This window comes from Solanum lycopersicum, chromosome 10, assembly GCF_036512215.1.
Source record: "Solanum lycopersicum chromosome 10, SLM_r2.1".
Classification (NCBI taxonomy): Eukaryota; Viridiplantae; Streptophyta; class Magnoliopsida; order Solanales; family Solanaceae; genus Solanum; species Solanum lycopersicum.
The window spans coordinates 60620345-60637986 of NC_090809.1; the positions used below are offsets into that span (position 1 = coordinate 60620345).

General features: G+C 36.3%; 3 protein-coding genes across 4 annotated transcripts; 1 reads left to right on the forward strand and 2 right to left on the reverse strand.

The window, feature by feature from the left end:
* Positions 1–1707: 1707 nt before the first annotated feature.
* LOC101254046 (short integuments 2, mitochondrial) lies at positions 1708–5268 on the forward strand. The gene is made up of 8 exons (XM_004249210.5): positions 1708–1935; positions 2043–2147; positions 3081–3158; positions 3461–3602; positions 3705–3775; positions 3932–4028; positions 4275–4489; positions 4692–5268. Exons 1-8 carry the CDS (start codon positions 1765–1767, stop codon positions 4944–4946), a joined length of 1134 nt encoding a protein of 377 aa, XP_004249258.1. The 5' UTR covers positions 1708–1764; the 3' UTR covers positions 4947–5268.
* A 105-nt stretch (positions 5269–5373) lies between these two features.
* Positions 5374–12050, reverse strand: LOC101254347 (thioredoxin reductase NTRC). Its single transcript, XM_004249211.5, has 10 exons — positions 11489–12050; positions 10997–11204; positions 10783–10888; positions 9382–9647; positions 7960–8239; positions 7332–7439; positions 7034–7120; positions 6823–6927; positions 6312–6442; positions 5374–5610 (listed from the first exon to the last, which is right to left on the reverse strand). Exons 1-10 carry the CDS (start codon positions 11766–11768, stop codon positions 5550–5552), a joined length of 1632 nt encoding a protein of 543 aa, XP_004249259.1. The 5' UTR covers positions 11769–12050; the 3' UTR covers positions 5374–5549.
* Positions 12051–12434: 384 nt separating this feature from the next.
* On the reverse strand, positions 12435–17294 carry LOC104644365 (zinc finger BED domain-containing protein DAYSLEEPER). 2 transcript variants are annotated; one of them, XM_026027694.2, is made up of 3 exons: positions 16990–17279; positions 16221–16446; positions 12435–15039 (listed from the first exon to the last, which is right to left on the reverse strand). In XM_026027694.2, the coding sequence occupies exon 3, from the start codon at positions 15009–15011 to the stop codon at positions 12693–12695; it is 2319 nt and encodes a 772-aa protein (XP_025883479.1). In that variant the 5' UTR covers positions 15012–15039; positions 16221–16446; positions 16990–17279; the 3' UTR covers positions 12435–12692. The 2 variants fall into 2 exon arrangements, with proteins under 2 accessions (XP_025883479.1, XP_010312124.1); XM_010313822.4 differs by lacking the exon at positions 16221–16446 and having other exon boundaries at positions 16990–17294.
* Positions 17295–17642: the final 348 nt, after the last annotated feature.

Consider the following 17642-nt stretch of genomic DNA (forward strand, 5'->3'; position numbering starts at 1 on the left):
ATTCTTATATTATCTATGTGAACAAAATACCTTCTTATACTATCAAAAAAATAACAAAAATTATCATCTAGTCTATTTTTATTAAAAAACCGATTGAACCAATAAAAATTATCTAACAATATTTTCCAATAATTATTTAATACATCTATATTTATAATTTTATAGCAAAACTCTCCCATCTTTTTCTTTTTCGCTCGTCGCTCTTCTCCTTCTCTCGCTTTCCGTTATTAATTATGTTTAGACTTTTATACTAGTACTTTTAAATAGCGAGGAAAACTTGCTACTCTACCTTTGAGTTCTGAGTAATGGTCTCTTTCTAATTGATTTTTACCTCTTTTGTCAGACAAATATACTGATATTTTTAATTTTGAATATATATCGAGGAAAAGAGGTGAGCAAAAGATACAATAATAAAGCAATATACATTTATCGAATGCAATATGTCAGAAGTTAAAACTCAAACAAATATATGTAATTATTGAAACTATGGTTTCATTAAAGTTTCTCAAATTGTAACACCATCGCAATTTTCAATCATAGGATCTAAAAATGGCTATTTTGTAAATTTTACCATATATTAAAAGAAATAGGAAAATTACACGTATAAGCAAATATATATTAGTTAATTACTTAATATAACTATAGTTTATCTTAATTATAATTTGTGACCTATAATTAGCTATAATTACGCGACTCAGTTTTTTGATTTTGTATATTTTGCACGTTCGTATAATTTGAAGTTTGTATAACTTTTGTATAATTCAAAATTTGTGTAACTGTTTACACTTCTGATTTTTGTATTTGTATAAATTTATTATTTCGAGTTTATACCAATTATACAAACCTGCGAATTATACAAACGAGACAACTTAAATTATAGCTTCAAGTCGTAAATATGCAAACTATAACTATGAGACATAATTAAATTTAGGGCAACTTTCACATATAGCAAACAAAAAATTCATATTTGTATGCTATAGCAAACTTTGCATGATTGCACTCCATAGCAAACATAAAACTGTATAATTTGCTATACATATAAAATTGTATAATTTCGCTGGCCTAAATTGTATAATTTCCTGGCCTATTTCGCTGCAATTGTATAATTTGTTTTCCATACAGTTGAATCGAATTAAAATGTATGTATATTGAATAATTATAAGTGTATAGCAAGAAGATATATGTTTTTCTCGCTTTATACAAAAATAGAAACACAATATATACACTTCTGTTGTATAAAGCTAGAGAAAATTGTATTTCACTGCAATTGTATAACGCAATTGTATAATTCGTTGGCCTTTTTCTCTGCAATACTTTAAGTAAAATATTTTTAAATTGTATAATTAAGTGTATAACACGAAGATATACATTTTTGCATGTGTATATACAATTTTCTCTCGCTTTATATAAAACGAAAACAGAATTATACACTTCTGTGTATAAAGCGAGAGAGGCGAGCGAGATTTTTGGGAGAGAGACGCTGGCAAATTTTAGCTAATATTTGCTATGGAGCACAATTAAATCAAACCCTAGCTATTCCATTTAATTTAGGTTATTAGTTTGCTATTATATTATTATAGTGGCTCTTTGTGAAAGTTCCGGAGAAGAAAAGCCTATTGGGCTTCCCTTAAATTTCCATTTCTTATTCATTAACAGAGGCCCAAAAGGGATCCATTTACCCAGGGTTTAAGAGTTTAAAGGAACTCCATTTCTACAGTGAATGGAAGATTCAGGGTTTAAGCAGAGAGAGAGAGAGAGAGAGAGATGGGTGGAGGAGGAGGAGGAGGAGCGGCGAAGGGGTGGTTAGGGCAAATGGGTTTCACAAAAAGTGGAGGAAGTATCAATTGGTACCCAGGGCATATGGCTGCAGCGACTCGTGCAATTCGACAGCGTCTTAAACTTTCTGATTTTGTAATTGAAGTTCGTGATGCTCGTGTATGTTTGTTGATTATTTCCTTGCTTGATTCTTCTTTAAAACCCATCTATTGATCATTTATTTTGATGAATTTTGCTATCTAATATTAGTGTGTGTGTGTGGGCAGATACCGTTGTCGTCGGCGAATGAAGACTTGCAGCCGATGCTTTCTGGGAAAAGGCGTGTTATTGCTCTCAATAAGCAGGATTTGGCTAACCGCAACCTCATGCATGTATCTAATTTCTAACACTCCTCTTCATGTAGTAAAATGCTTGTAGTTACTTTTTTCAAGTTTTAGTATTTTTTTCGCTTGTTGGAGCTTATTACCCGAAATGCATCGGTAACCCCGAGAATCATATCATTCATCCCCGGAAGTCATAAAAAGTTAAAAAAAGGCTATGTAGTGAGCTTACTGGAATGGATTAATCTGTTGTGTATAAAGTCGTGTTCTTTATACCTTTTCATTCATTTTTTTTTAAAAAAAAATAATTGTGGTGTTCGGGCTAAGTTGCGTGTATATTGACCAATTCTAGGGTACCTGCTACTTTTAAAGAATTATCGAGTGGGTTTGCTTGGATTTGAACCTAAGACCTCAAGGTTCTCAACGCACTTCATTTGACTATTATTATCAGGGCACACCCTTGGGGCTTGGGTGCCTATTGATTCAAGTCCTTTTCACCTTTAGAATATGAGAATCATATTAAAAGGGAAAAGATAAGCTTCCCTTTCTGAAATTAGCATTTGGTACTTGTATGCCAAGGGTCTACCAAGAATAAATAGAACCTTAACAAAGAATCCTAAAGTTTGCATCTTTTGTTCATGTATATTAAAATATGCTTGTCTATTAGCGAATTCTGTAGAAATTTTGTTTACCTTATGAGGTACATGGCAAAGACAATGTAGCTACTTATCTCAAAGCTGTTTAGTCTAATGTATGCCTAGCATCTGTTGTGTTTTTAGTTAGTTCTTCCATGGAGTTGTCATTAGCATTGAATATGTCAATGAGGCTACTAGAATGCAATTATTTTGACATGATTTATTTTATTAACTTTGAAACTTTGGCTTGTCTGAGGGAAAACTTGTAGGAATTGTATGAATCTACAAGCTACTTTCTATTTGCTTTTGAAATTTTAGTTGGTGAAACTTCTGATTTCATTCCATGCAGAAGTGGATTAGTTATTTCAATTCACGTAAACAAGAGTGCCTCCCAATAAATGCACACAGTAGAAGTTCTGTACATAAGGTTAGTGATGCTTTTTTCCATGCTCTTATCATGTTGAAAACTCTTGATATATACCCTTGGTATTCGTAAAACACGTAAATGATGAAGCCACAGCTACCTTTTAACTCTTGTCGTAAGAATAATAATAAATGCAGATTGCAATCAATACATTAGATTTTCTTAGAAGCATGTAAAGCGTATGCTCTATTCTAACATCTAGCTAATTGGTTCTTGGATCAAGAAATTTGAATATTTTTATAGGTTGCCAGTTTGCATCTCTTATGAGAGTTTCTAATCCAATTTCTATGATTCATATTTCAAAGCTTCTTGATCTGGTTGAGTTCAAACTTAAGGAGGTTATGACAAGGGAACCTACTCTCCTTGTCATGGTGTTGGGCGTTCCTAATGTTGGCAAATCAGCGTTAATCAACTCCATCCATCAAATTGCGTTATCTCGATTTCCAGGTGAGACTTGTTTTTGTTGGTGATTCCTTTTGGGTGTTGTTATAGGAAGCTGATTGTGGCTTATGTTTTTAGTGTACTTCCTATTGATGGTTATGATCTTAGTGCAGGAGAAGATGAAGAAGGCTAGAGTGGGGCCTTTGCCTGGTGTTACTCAAGATATTGCTGGATTCAAGGTTAGATATATTCAACAACGTAGAGGGTCAGATTGTGCTGTTGTTGCTTGTTTCTTAATGGCTTAAGTGGGTTTCCATGTTGTACAAACTGTAAAAGAAAATATGTGCTCTTGTCTTGCTTATTCTTACTGATACTAAAAATGCTATTGCATACAGATTGCACATCGACCTAGCGTCTATGTGCTGGACTCTCCAGGAGTGTTGGTTCCAAGTATTCCAGATATAGAAACTGGGCTAAAGCTGGCTCTTGCAGGTGTGCACCTAATTGAATTGTAGATTATAAAATTGGATTTCTGATTATATTTTGGTGCCTGCTAATGGTCAATTCTGGAAAATGACTTGTTGGTTCTGGCAAGTTTCTGGATGACTGGTCACCACAAAGGGAAATCCATATCTGTCGGGAACTATTTTCTCAATTCTTAATGATCCACTATTACACTAGTGATTTATTCTGGTCCTATATTTATAGCAATTCCTATTTGCATGTATGCTTATGCAGGGTCTGTGAAAGATTCTGTAGTTGGTGAAGAGCGAATTGCTCAATACCTATTAGCAGTTTTAAACACCCGAGGCACTCCTCTTCAGTGGAAGCACTTGGTTGACAGGGAAACTAAGGACCCTCACCATGAGTTGGAAAACAAATGTGGTGTTATCAAGGATCTTCAAAACAAGGGAAAGAAGTCCATGAACAAATCTAATGCCTACCGAGTTCAGGTGAGAAATGATTTCAGAATTCGGTTTTCTTAACTACTTTACTGTATTTTCCCGTACCTTTTAATGTATAAAACAAACGATAATTAGCTGTGCTGATTAGTTTGGTAAAAGATGTTTGCCATCGATCTGTATAGGTTTATGGTTTCATTCTTTGCTTCTTTTTTGGTTGCCATTTTTTTTTACGAGGGTCTTTTGTGCACAGGATATGGTTAGTGAAGTCCAACGCACACTTTGCATCACCCTCTCAGAGTTCAGTGGTAGTTTGGAAGATGAATCTGACCTGGAGATTCTAATCGAACACCAGTTTGAAGCATTGCAGAAGGCTCTGAAGATACCTCACAAGGCTTCAGAAGCTCGGATAATGGTATCAAAGAAATTTCTTACTTTATTTAGAACAGGAAAACTAGGTCCTGTCATCCTAGATGATGTTCCCGACGCTTCTGATTCTGTATCTTGAAATCATCCTTTTAAAGCCTATCAAACTAGCAACTGAAACCTAACGTCTGTACCATAGTGTATTATCAATTTTCTTGGTATCTCATTATCAAATTTTGCTCGAAAATGTTTAACCCTTATCAATAAACTCAAGTTTATGAATCTTGTAGTAATGACATTTTTTCCCTAAAAAATAGCATTGAGCATTGCTGCATGCAACATTTTCAAGTTCACTTTGTTGGTTATAAATTTCGATGGTAGTTCTTTAGTTAATTTAATGTAAACTGAACATTTCTCTAATTTTGTAACTGATTAATTAGTGATATCGTCAAGATCTTTAAAACAATTTGCTCTAAACCAATTGGAAAAAGATAAGGGCTTCTAGCCAAAGAGATGTGATCTCAGTTTCTTGGCTCTGTGTACTTTTTAAATTTGAGACACAAGGTACATTTGATTTATGACTTCTACGTATTAATAAAGCTAATACAAGGTATTGGGCTGTTACTCAATCAACCATTCTGAACAAAATTGATTTGGGTACCATGCATTAAAAAAAATAAGTAAAACTTCGTGAAGGGTAAAAAAAAAAGGAAGTTGTACAAATAATTAACAAAGAAGCAAGCCTTCACTTATTTGCTTCAATAAACTCTCTATACTCTCTCTTCATTTTAACACCTGATACCGTCCTGCATATACACAAGAAGTTGAATTAGCACGAGTATATGTCAAGCTACTCATGAATTCCTATATAACGATCGGCGTAAAAACAGGTAATTAGGACAGTAGATAGAAGTAAAATGATAATTTGCAAGTCGTAAGAGGAGGTTCCATTGAGTTAGTTATAGTACATTCTTGACAAATTTCATGGAAAATATTGAACAGATAGTACCCATTCCCAAAATTATGTTCAGGTGTTAGGTTAGACATGAATATTTATACTGTCGTGGTAGTGGAGAATGGAAGTGAGGCAAGGGAGTAGTGCAGTGCTTGATGACAGACTCGAGTAGCAGAGATGAAATAGTGTTTCGAAGGAGCAATCAGGCAAGGAGAATGAGCGATATATGCAAAAGAGAGGATTTAGTCGAAGATGTTATCTTCCTAAGATACATCAACGTCACAGTAAAAGGAATCTTGAGGTAACATAAGGAAATCAATATAGGACAATGAAAATAAAGAGTGAAGTTGCAAGAATTTGCATTTCCTATGAAATCAAGTTCATAAGACTTGATCAATGACTACTTGGACTTATTTTACTTTGGTGTATGGTGAAACTCTGAAAGTTCATTCAGATGGAACCCTAGCAACAATGAATGAGAACAGCTATTATAGTCATCTAAAATATAGAAAATTAAGCAAATTATACTTTTGAGCGGAAAATGTTACCGACCTGAGCATCTCCTTGTTCTTGAAAAACTGTACACATGGAGTACCCATAATCCCAGCTGCCTCAGCAATCTCTGGATCTTCAGTAATATCAATTTCAACAAGGTGGACATCCTTGTCAAATTCATCTATGACCTATTGCACAAGCGCAACAACAGGTTAGGTGTATGCACTACCAAAGCCAGTACTCAGCAGCAAAGCAGCTAATCTGATCAACTATTACCAAGTAGAAGTAAGAGAAAATACAAGTTACTTGAAGGACAAAGCTCTTAGACAATCTTTATCAGAGGTTAAGGTTTATCTCAGGATTTGTGTAACTTCATTGAGATCATAAGATTTCAAGTCCTCAGCTTTCCTCAAAATGATAAAATTATATTGAAACAGAACCTTACAAGGCAAATTGGTACATAGTACTCCACTCTTCTCAAATTGGTCTATGGTTGTGATGGTTAAATCAAAGGACACGTAAATGTTAAACATCTTCCGGTAAGATTTCTATAACAATAATTGCATACCTTGCTAAGAATCGGTTTCAAGGTCCTACATGGACCACATGTTGGTGATGTATACAGCACACACATAAGCCTTGGGCTCTCATGGTACAATTTCCGTAATGCATACTGAGAGGGAAAACAGTACAAACTTTATCAGATAGGGATGCAGACTATAGTAAATAGCCATTCAAACATAACAATCAGGAACATCTAAGCTTCCTAGATCTCATACCTGGCCCTTGTGCTTTGTAAGTGTTATATCAAAACCTTCTTGTACATCTTTCTCGGAGAGTTCCTTCTTAACTTCTTCAGTAGGGGGCTGATGAGATAATAAGGTTCAGGAAGATTCATTAGATCATGAACTATTGGTCTAGGAGTTCATTGAAGAAAATCCAAAGATTAGATATAAGTCAAGAGCGTTCAGGAGCTGGCTTAAAATCCATTTGAGAGCATGTCTATATACACATATCAAATGACTGGTAAAGAAAATATACAGGACTAAAAATCAGTTTTTTTTCGAAGTCAGACACCTGGTGGAATTCAAGAAGAAGATTTTTGCTTGTCAGATATCTCTCAACTGATAGAGCAGCTACACATCCTGAGCCAGCTGCAGTGATGGCTTGCCTCCATTCATGATCCTACCGACAGAGAACATTCATGGTGATATTAGGAAGTATCTCACTATAAGAAGTAGCAAAGACATTTGCAAATAAAAAAGATGATTAGAAGTTGCAAATGTTCTATCCAATTATGAGTTAATCTCAATTCTGAGAATTTCCTCTATCCAGGCAACCTAAGAATCCTTAAAAGAAAAAGTCTGATAAATGGCATCACATTATATTTTTATGGGATGGCTCCCTTCTTTCATTGCAGAATCTTAAAATTAAGTTTATAATAGAGAAGACAACCATTTTCTCATTCCACACCTGTCCCTGCTAAAGAGGAACTTATTTGAAACTTCTCTTGAGAACTTAATTCAAACGTTTCAATGACCAGGCTAGAGTCATGCTTTTCATCCACACTCATGATACATCTAAAGGGGCCATGCATAATTAACCTTAACATCCGCAGGTGTGAAATTACCACTTCAAGTACAACAATAGTTAAAAGAAAGGGAAAAGGCACAGCAGAAATGAAATAATAAATTGCTGTAAGTACCTGGACATCTCCAGCTGCAAATACACCTTCCACAGATGTGTTTGCTGTGCCCTCCTTGACCAATATGTAGCCCGAGTTATCAAGTTCAACTTGGCCTTCCAACAGTTGACTATTTGGTGAATGACCTATGCCATAAAACAAGCCTTTTGCCTCGAGCACAGATTCTTCCTGAGTATCAGCTTTTCTGATCAAAATTCCCGACATCTGGCCTTTTGGGTTGCTGACGACATCCACAGTCTCAGTGTTGAAATGCACAGTGATGTTTGGATTGTTGAAAACTCTGAAACATTCCCCATAATCAACCTGTTAAACAAACATTTCAGGGAGTTGAAACTCGAAATATATAGATCATTAGTAATTCAATCCGCTTCAAAGAATGAGGTTACAGAAATAGGTATAGCACAAGAAGAATAGCGGCAATAGATTGAAACTAGGGAAGAGTCAAACATGAAAATAACCAGCAACAAACCAACCAAGAAACACTGGATTATATATCAACGCACTCATCTGGAGGATATACCTACTTTAGTCAATCACGTAATGTGACTTGCAGGTGCATACTGAACTAAAATTATGATGATAGTGTAATGTGGAGAGCACATTCACTAGTGTGTACAACACAACAATGAACCCTTTTGAATTAGTATTTATTGAAATGCCTCTAGCTAAACCATATTACGTGCTAGAAAAGTGTAATCGAAGAGATAATCTTTGGTGACTCCCTTCCCAGCATTATGAAGTCGATATTCCAGGAACTGTCTATTGTACTCGATAAGATAATGAAATAAAGTACTAAAAAACACAAAGAAGACAGGCATGGATGTATCTCAGAATGTGGCCTCTGACAAGGCCAAGCTCACAACCATCATTGGGATCTTCTACCGTAAGTGCCTCATATGGCAGGGCCTGGAAGAAGCGAAAAAGATGGCACATATGCACATGTTTCTTTGAAGTAAAGAACCAGCACATTCAAAGTAAATAGTGATTTGACAAAATATAGGTGAAGCATGTCTGTGTAGATATCTTAAGCGCAAGAGAACTTCCCTAGATGTTTTTAAAGATTACATTAACGTATCGTACTTGTAAGCAGCCATGATATGACACTTGGAAACACTGCTATCATTCATCTCTCAGTCTGCAAGACACTGACAATTTTAACTTAAATTATTCATCTCTCAGTCTGCAATGTCTTAAAGTGACACCGACAACTTTACAAATATTTAAGGTATTCTACATCATATCAAGCCCTCTAAACTAAGGAAACCATTATGGAGGATGAGAGTATTATATGACCCTAACAATCCTCTCCCAAAGAAACCAAAAATGGCCCATCAGATACGACCTCGATCTTAAGATAAATTCTAATGCCTTGTGCTATAACATTGGAACGGAAAAATAATATGAAATGCACACAACAATTACCTGTCTTGCATTGCTCTTGATGCTCTTAGTTGGTCCTTACGGACAAGTAAATGAACATGGCGCGCATACTTTGTTAAGTATATTGCTTCCTCTGTAGCTGTATCACCACCTCCAACAACAGCAAGGACCTGACCCTTGAAAAGTGGTGATGCTCCATCACAAATTGCACAGGCACTAATTCCTCTGCTCCAAAATTCATCTTCACGGGGTAATCCCAACCTTCTTGCATTGGCTCCAGTAGCCACAATAATGCTATGACACTTTACCTGAAAATAAAGAAGTGAGCAGTGATCCAATATATGAAGCCTAATGTGGGAACTACATACCAAGGGGAGTAAGACAACTAGAAGTTTAAGGAATTAATTTGGCATCTGCGACTGCAAGAACTAATGCATTTCAAGCCCAACATCTCTTACAACATATGAAACAAACACGCCCTTCCCTTTTGTTATTGCAGAGGGAATCAAAAGAGTGCCGGTACCACAAATATGGATGTATGTTTCATGACCATCTCATGTATCAGATGAACCTCAGAGAATTGAGGGATTATAGACGGAAAACAAAATCGAAGATGCTTCTTTCATTCATAAGGTACAGAGAACACGTCAGACTCTTATATCATGGCTAAGGTACTCTGAAGATATAGATTGTTCTTTACACAATGCAGCAAATTGATCTTTCTAAAAAATGCAGCAAATTGTGAGGCCTCTTGTTCTACCATGTCAGCATCTTTTACATCTCATAAAGGAAAGAGATACTAAAAAAATAGAAAACGACTTGTATACTTGTACTTAATCAAACCACTTCCGAATGGAAAACACGTAAACCCATAAAGAAGTCCCGGTGTAGTTAAAATGTCTCTGTACTTTGAAAAGAATTATTTTTATTGGAAAGAAAATGTTTCTGTCTAGAAGAATAAGAAAACCCAGAAAGTACGAGCTTAGATGCCTTCTATGTAATAGCATAATATATTTTTTATCCAAGAAAAGGAAAAATGTTGAATCTATTTCTCTTCTTCCATTACACGTCTGAAATCTGTTTAGCTTTTCAGTTCTCACTCCAAATGAGAATACATACGTTTATATCTAACTTCCTGTAATTTTCTGGGCACTGTTTTGAGAACATATTGCAAACTTGACAAAAATACATGAACTGTTAAATAGTTCAAAAGTGACACTCAAGAAAAGAAAAAAAGATTGCTGGGGTCTTGATAAATGATGGCCATCCTTATATTCTTTACCCCATAAAATTTGTTAAAACATCAGATATTAGAATTGTTCTTGCGTGGAATTTTAAAAGATGCTCCAATTCAGAATAGGCAAACAGTTTGATGGGGATTAAAGATTTAAGCAGTTATAACATAACCTAGACAAAGTAATCAGCAACTAAAGGATGCATCACCTTACGTTCACTACTGTGGACAGTAAAGGGAGCATTCTTTACATCAATAAATTCCACATCTTCCTGATACAATTCAGCTCCCCATCTCTCAGCTTGTCGCCTCATCCTACCAAAATTACATAATTTCTCAGCCTTCAACAAAACTTTTGTCTATAAAAGGAAACTTCAAATAGATATCTTAATGAGAGTAAATGCTCAAAAACTTTTCTTATACCTATCCATTAAGTCAGGTCCAGTTATCCCCTCAGGAAATCCAGGAAAGTTTTCTACTTCAGTTGTTGTCATCAACTGTCCTCCTGGCACACCACCAGCTTGAAACCCCTCAAACACTACAGGCTTCAAATTAGCCCGAGCTGCATAAATTGCTGCTGTATATCCAGCAGGACCTGATCCTATTATTACCAAGTTTTCAATACCCTGAGCTGGAACAAACAAAAACACCAGTATTCTCAAAATTATACAACTAATTGCATATAAACTGCTGACAAATGAGCTATTTCCAGCTGCAAAATCAACCCAAAAGAGCAATTTCCAGCTGCAAAATTAACCAGCATCATTTTATATTTCAAATGCAATTCCGAATTTCGATAATACTTATGCTCGACTTCAATTCAATCAACTAACATACCACTCCTAATTCACTTAATTGACTAAAACAAATTTAAAAAATACACTATTTATTCAGAAATGCACACTGTAAGTCTACCTGAAGAACTAGTTCCGACCGGTTCCACCTCCGCCGCAGCTCGAATCGAAAACGAGGACGCACGGCTGCGAGTCAAGTGACCATTAACTGAGTCAACTCGAGCAGCTCCTCCCCGTCGACTCGTACCGGAGTTGATAACGAGCAAACCGGTCGGAATGCAGTGACCGGTCGATAAAGCCGCCGGAGTAGCCGCCATGGAAGTGGATGCGGGTCGGATTTTGGTCCGGATTCGGATTCCGATACCAACGGAGTTTGTAATATTGGGAGTAGTATTAGCCATTGGTTTCGGAACGTAGATATCTCTACAGCTGACACAAATTTGTTTCAACTAACTATTTTCCCTTTTCTCTCTCACACACTTACACACACATCTGTGTGTTTTGTCTTTGGATTTGTGCCGTGTGTGTGAGATTTATTCGTAATTTTATGGGGTGAGGATAACCACTCAACGAACTATAATTTTTATTTTATTTTTTTCCAAAAAAAAAAAGAACTATATAAGTAATTTTATCAAAGTTCATTGTTTTTGGTCCTCTGAAGAAAAAATATTATCCAAACAACCAAATGATATTTTGTATTCAAAGTGTAATACATAGTTTTCCAGTGAGAAAATGTGTGGCAACAAGTTTGTCCAACATTAAGTATTGTTTGCTTTGTATTTTACTTATTGTTTGTCAAAAAATATAATTTTTCTGATAAATTTTAAAAGTTGCACTTCATTTTTCAGTGTCAAAAATTGAAAATTTTAAAGATAAATACACGATGTAAATTATTTGGATCATTGATTTCTAAGATAAATAAATTTAACCGGCGGATCAATAAGAAGCAATCTCTTTGCCACACAAAAATATTGTTAAGATCTTAATACATCCCACCGCCTCCAAACTACGAAGGGGAGACCAGAAAAGAAGACAAAACACAGAAGAATGAAAGAAAGTACAAGTCATTTGAGCAGCATAACTATACCAACATATTCATATCATGCACCAGTAAGCTGATTTTCATGCATTCAGAATTCAGACATCAATGAGTAAATAAAGAGACTGAAAATGGGGACTAAACTCTCCAGTAAGACTAGAGGTACCAAATTATGATACAAGAAAGTTGATTCTCAGACGACTCGACGAATGTTAATAGTCTTAAAGAAAACATCAATATGGCTAATAGAGCTATATTCTAGACAAGTATTTCACATAACCAAGACCTAAATCGGAACTTCCATTTTTATTGGTATAGGTGAAGTGTCTAAAGATGCATTCTGAAGCCAGTCCTTGGCACAGATGAGGGCCTCCACGGTCTCAGGACGCAAGGAACACCTGTAGTGATCCATCTCTTTGCTAACTGTGCTAAATATAGAATCAGCCGTTACTGTTGAAACAGGAACTGACAAGATGTCACGAGCCATTTTTGACAAAGTTGGGTACTTAATTCTGTTGAGCTTCCACCAACCCACCACATCAAACTCGTGAACACGAGGCAGCAAGGACTCTTCCAGATATTGATCAAGTTCTGACCTTGACTGCTGGCTCGAAGTCTCCATAATGTAGACGTCAAAATCAGTAAGTCCAAGCCCGTTACAAGAAGCGTCGAGGCCTTGTCCATCCTCCTGCCTCATACCACTGCCATTTACTTCTTCAACATAAGTTGGGGTTAGGGGTAGAGGAAGAGCCACATATTCATTGAAGAGCTCATGGATTCCTTCCTCAACAGTCTTCACATAAGCGGCTGCTTCTTCTCCATATATTTTGGAAAAACTGAACTCCACAAGTTTCATTTTGAAGCGTGGATCCATTACTACAGCAATAGCCAACATTAAGCAACAGCTCTTCCAATAATTATCAAACATCTCTTGCATCATTTTGGTAAGTCTGCTGGTGAATGGGTCTTCACTTGCTGCAGCACGAGCCAATTCCAATTGAATTTTCCACGCTTCATGGAAGAATGTGTTGGTTGTTGGAATTGTTGGTGCAGTCAAGAGATTGGCAGTGTCAAAGAAGATTTTCAAGTAAGTGCAGAGAGTCTCAACTTGCTTCCAGTCTTCCAATGATGGGGCATCTTTGAAATCAGGATCTAATGCATCCAAGCATGAAAATACTTCCTTCAACTCCGTTGCAGCCAACAACATCTCATATGTTGTGTTCCATTGAGTTTGGTCATCAAGGGTCAGCATCTTTGTGCTAGGCACCTGAAGCTGCTGTTTGAGCTCAATAAACTTTTCCTCATGAGATTCCGATGTTTTCACATACTTAACAATATCTCTAACTTTTTTGACAGTGCCTTGCACAACTTTAAATGCATCTTGGGCAATGCTGCCTAAAGTTCGAGCAAGACAATTTCCAACCAATAATTGACCGTTAAGCACAAGTGGGTTCTTCACAGAGAGTAAAGCTCTAAGATTATCAATAGCAGCATCACCCAGTGGTTGATTAATAGTGACAGAAAATAACTTCCCCTCCATACTCCAGTCAGAAAGGCAAGCCGCAACAGCGTGGCTGAAAGCCGTCTCAGAATCTGGATATGGTTCCATGATGACATTGAGTATTTTCCTATGAATTTTCCACTCACTGTCAACATACTGCCCAGTTATGAATACATAGCCCACAGTGTGGTGGGAGGACCACATATCTAGTGTTAAGCAGATCCACCCAGGCACTCCCTCAATCACCTTCTGGATAGCTTGCTTTTCTCTAAGGTAAGTTGCCACACAATCTCCTTGTACAGTGTTGAAACTCACCATATCAAAACGAGGCTGAAGATTCTGAACAAAAGTAAGAAATCCTGGATGCTCAACCATGTGAAGGGGATAATCATGCATGATAATCATCTTAGAGATTTCCTGGCGGCAATGGTCTGGATCAAAAGCAACGTAAGGAGTAGAAGCAGTTCGATAACGTCTTTTAGGTGCACCATTATTACCCCCATATCCAGTCATCTTAGGAGGAGCACTATATGGAGTCAATTGATCATTCTGCTGATTACGCAGGACTACCGGACATGATCCTTTGGCAATATGGCGCTTCAGATGACTAGTTCCTGCTACTTTTGAACCTGTACTATATGCAAACGATTGCTTGCACTTCTTACATTGTGCCCTTCTAGTCCCAACAGCAACATTTTCAATGGTGAAGTGCTCCCAAACTATCGATTTCTTTTTCCTATGCTTACCAGGTTGAGTTTCTGGTGTTTCAACATAGTTGGGTTGTGGCTCTGCAAGAACCATCTCATTTCCTGGAATCATCTCATAGTCCTGAACCATTCCATTGCCCGGGACCATCTCATTGCCAAGCACTATCTCGTGTTCAACCATCTCATGTTCCTGCATCATCTCATGTTCCTGCATCATCTCATGTTCATGGCCCATCTCATGTTCATGGCCCATATCAAGTTCATGCCTCATATCATGTTCATGGCCCATCTCATGTTCATGGCCCATCTCATGTTCAGGTATCACCTCATGTTCATGGACCATCTCATGGTTTTCAGTGGGAGCTGCCGGAGTAACAGGTGTTTTTGGGGTTGCCATCCTAAGAGCAGCAATACACTCTCAATATCTGTATAATATAGTGATCAAAAGTAGAACAAGAAAAAGAAAATATCAGTAATGGCTAATGTGTTCAAAGAAGATGAGACGCAACAAATAAATAATAAGCTTCAAAGTAGCACTCTATATACAACGACAACATACCCAGTATAATCTCACAGTGGGGACAAGGGAAGGTAGAGTATACGCATACCTTACCCCTACCTCACAGGCAGAGAGGCTATTTTTGATAGACCCTCGCTCAAGGGAACAGTAGTCCAAAGCAGTCAGAAAAAGACGTAATTGAAGTATCAAGAATTAACATACAGTAACAAGACAACAGATAGTAATAGGACAGTAACTACAACAATATAATATGATAGTCAAGTACAATAAAAAACAACAAATAACAATGTATATCTAAAAGAAAACTCAGATTTAGGTATTATTATTTGTTATAATTTTCATGAAAACTCAATTGTTTTGTCAGCTGCATAAGAAAGAAGACGCTCAGAACAAACCGATAACATATACTACGAAGTACTAGAAAACGAGTCGAAATTCTAGAAATCCCTCATGAACATCAAAAATAGCTAAATAAATGTAAAAAACACCTGCTTTTTTATGATGAATAACAAAAAATAAAGAAAAAAGAAACTGAACGAATTAACATACTGCATTAAGGGATCATTTGGTTGGAGTGATGAGGAGATCTGATTTTCACATAAAATCCAGCATTATTATTATAGATGATTGGTAAATATCAATCATTATTAGTACAATGTTCACTTACTGCTTCCATTCCTCATAAATAATACACATATATTACGAGGAATCTTTGTATTATTTTATGTGCCTCTCATCACAAACAAATTATATCTTTTCTTTAAAAAGTAAACATATTGATTATACACTGTGTATTATTTCAAATTCAAAAAAAAAAACTTTGTTTATTATTCCCTCCATCCAATTTAAGTGAGGAGTGGTTTAAAAAAGAAAGAAGCTTTTGAAACTCGTGGTCTAAAATGAGCAGAAAAAACTTCTTTGGCTAATAAATCACCACAGTAAGGGTAATATGTCATTCTTTTTGAGAGAAACTAACAAAAATTGGACATAGAAGTAAATTTGAATACATCAAAAAACCAAAACATCCAGCAGAAAAAACGTTCTTGCATTACTAATCCTTACACTATAATTCTTTGCATTACTAACCTCTGCATAACATGCCGCTAAACCAAGACAACGCCTAAGTACATGAGGAGGTTCTAGTGGAGATGCAAAGGGGATGGGGGGAGGGACCTCAGGATAGACTAACATTGCATCAAAAGCCCCAAGCTTTAGCAAACCAAATGCATGAAAAATAGTTCACTCATAGCTAGAAGGACTGTTCCAACTCAGCCCGAATTCCATCAAGGTATGGCCCAACTCGGCCCGAATTCTGATACAAAGGAACCTCAAAGGTCAGCATTTTATTACAAAAGGAAGTGAGGGTCAAACAGACATTTCGCAAAGCATGGGCTAAGAACAAACAAGACAAACAAACATCTACTTAGGGAAAATGGATCAAACATGGGCTCACACATAAAATATATCTAAAAAAGCCCAGATCAAACACCCTTACTAACAATAGATCTATAAAACAAACATACCCAGAAAATCAGAAAAACATATTCATGATTCAATTCACCTTCAAGCCCACAAAAACAAGTCACCAAAAAGAAAATCCTAAAGCATTTCTTATAAATACACAGAAATTTCAATCAAAAACTACAAAAGCTAACTTTTGAACAAACAACAAGGAAGTTCATCAGATATGCAAATGAACAGAGAAAACATACACAAAATACTAACAAAACGAGGAAATCATTCATACAAAAGAACAATCTTTACACTAATCACATACAAAAAAATTAAAAATAAAATCCAAATATGTATTAAAATCGAAAAAAACGGAGGAGATAAAATTAAAATGATACTATACCTAGCCAAATACGAAAACCTCGAAATTGAACAAAACCCAGATCGTGAAAAGCTCCGTTTTGAGTAAATCGGAATCTGGGTCAACGGCGTTTTTGGGCCTCCGCCGGCGAACCAGATCTAGGGTTTCGGTAGAAGAGAGAGGAGAGAGAAAGAGAGAATTGGGCTTGAACCCGATAAAACCTAACTGGACTCTTTTGTTTAATGGGATTTTTAAGAACGAAGTCCAAATTTTTATTTTTTGAGTGTGTGTAAATTGAAGGTGAGCCACTGTGTGTTTTTCTTTTTTTGGTCAATTTGGGTCGGACCACACAGCCCATTGGGTATAATGGACTTTATGGGGCCTACATTGGCTATTTTTGGGGACAAGTTTGTTATTTAGCCCATAATTGTGGGGGCAAAGTTTCAATTTTGATATAAAAGGGGGATGTAATTTCATCCAATTTGCTATTTGTTCAAGCCCCCTTTACCAAGTAAATGGACCTCTCACTTTTTGTGTTTTTGGTTCACATACATTTGTTACGAGATATCTTAGTGATCTTCGATCAAGCATTGCGAATAAAAAAACTCGTATTTATTTATATCAAATCAAATAATTTAACCTTAAATCCTAGCAAAGAAAGTTTACATTACTAAACCCTTGGTTAGGTGATAAAT

Bases quoted from the DNA above. Each gene is read 5' to 3' on its own strand.
- LOC104644365 (XM_010313822.4), bottom strand. From the start codon at position 15,011: ATGGCAACCCCAAAAACACCTGTTACTCCGGCAGCTCCCACTGAAAAC.
- LOC101254347 (XM_004249211.5), bottom strand. From the start codon at position 11,768: ATGGCTAATACTACTCCCAATATTACAAACTCCGTTGGTATCGGAATC. The intron at 11,205-11,488 runs GTAGACTTACAG...TGTTTGTTCCAG, and splicing joins GGTCGGAACTAGTTCTTCAG to CTCAGGGTATTGAAAACTTG. The intron at 10,889-10,996 runs GTATAAGAAAAG...TAATTTTGGTAG, and splicing joins GGACCTGACTTAATGGATAG to GATGAGGCGACAAGCTGAGA.
- LOC101254046 (XM_004249210.5), top strand. From the start codon at position 1,765: ATGGGTGGAGGAGGAGGAGGAGGAGCGGCGAAGGGGTGGTTAGGGCAA. The intron at 1,936-2,042 runs GTATGTTTGTTG...GTGTGTGGGCAG, and splicing joins TTGAAGTTCGTGATGCTCGT to ATACCGTTGTCGTCGGCGAA. The intron at 3,603-3,704 runs GTGAGACTTGTT...TTATGATCTTAG, and splicing joins TGCGTTATCTCGATTTCCAG to TGCAGGAGAAGATGAAGAAG.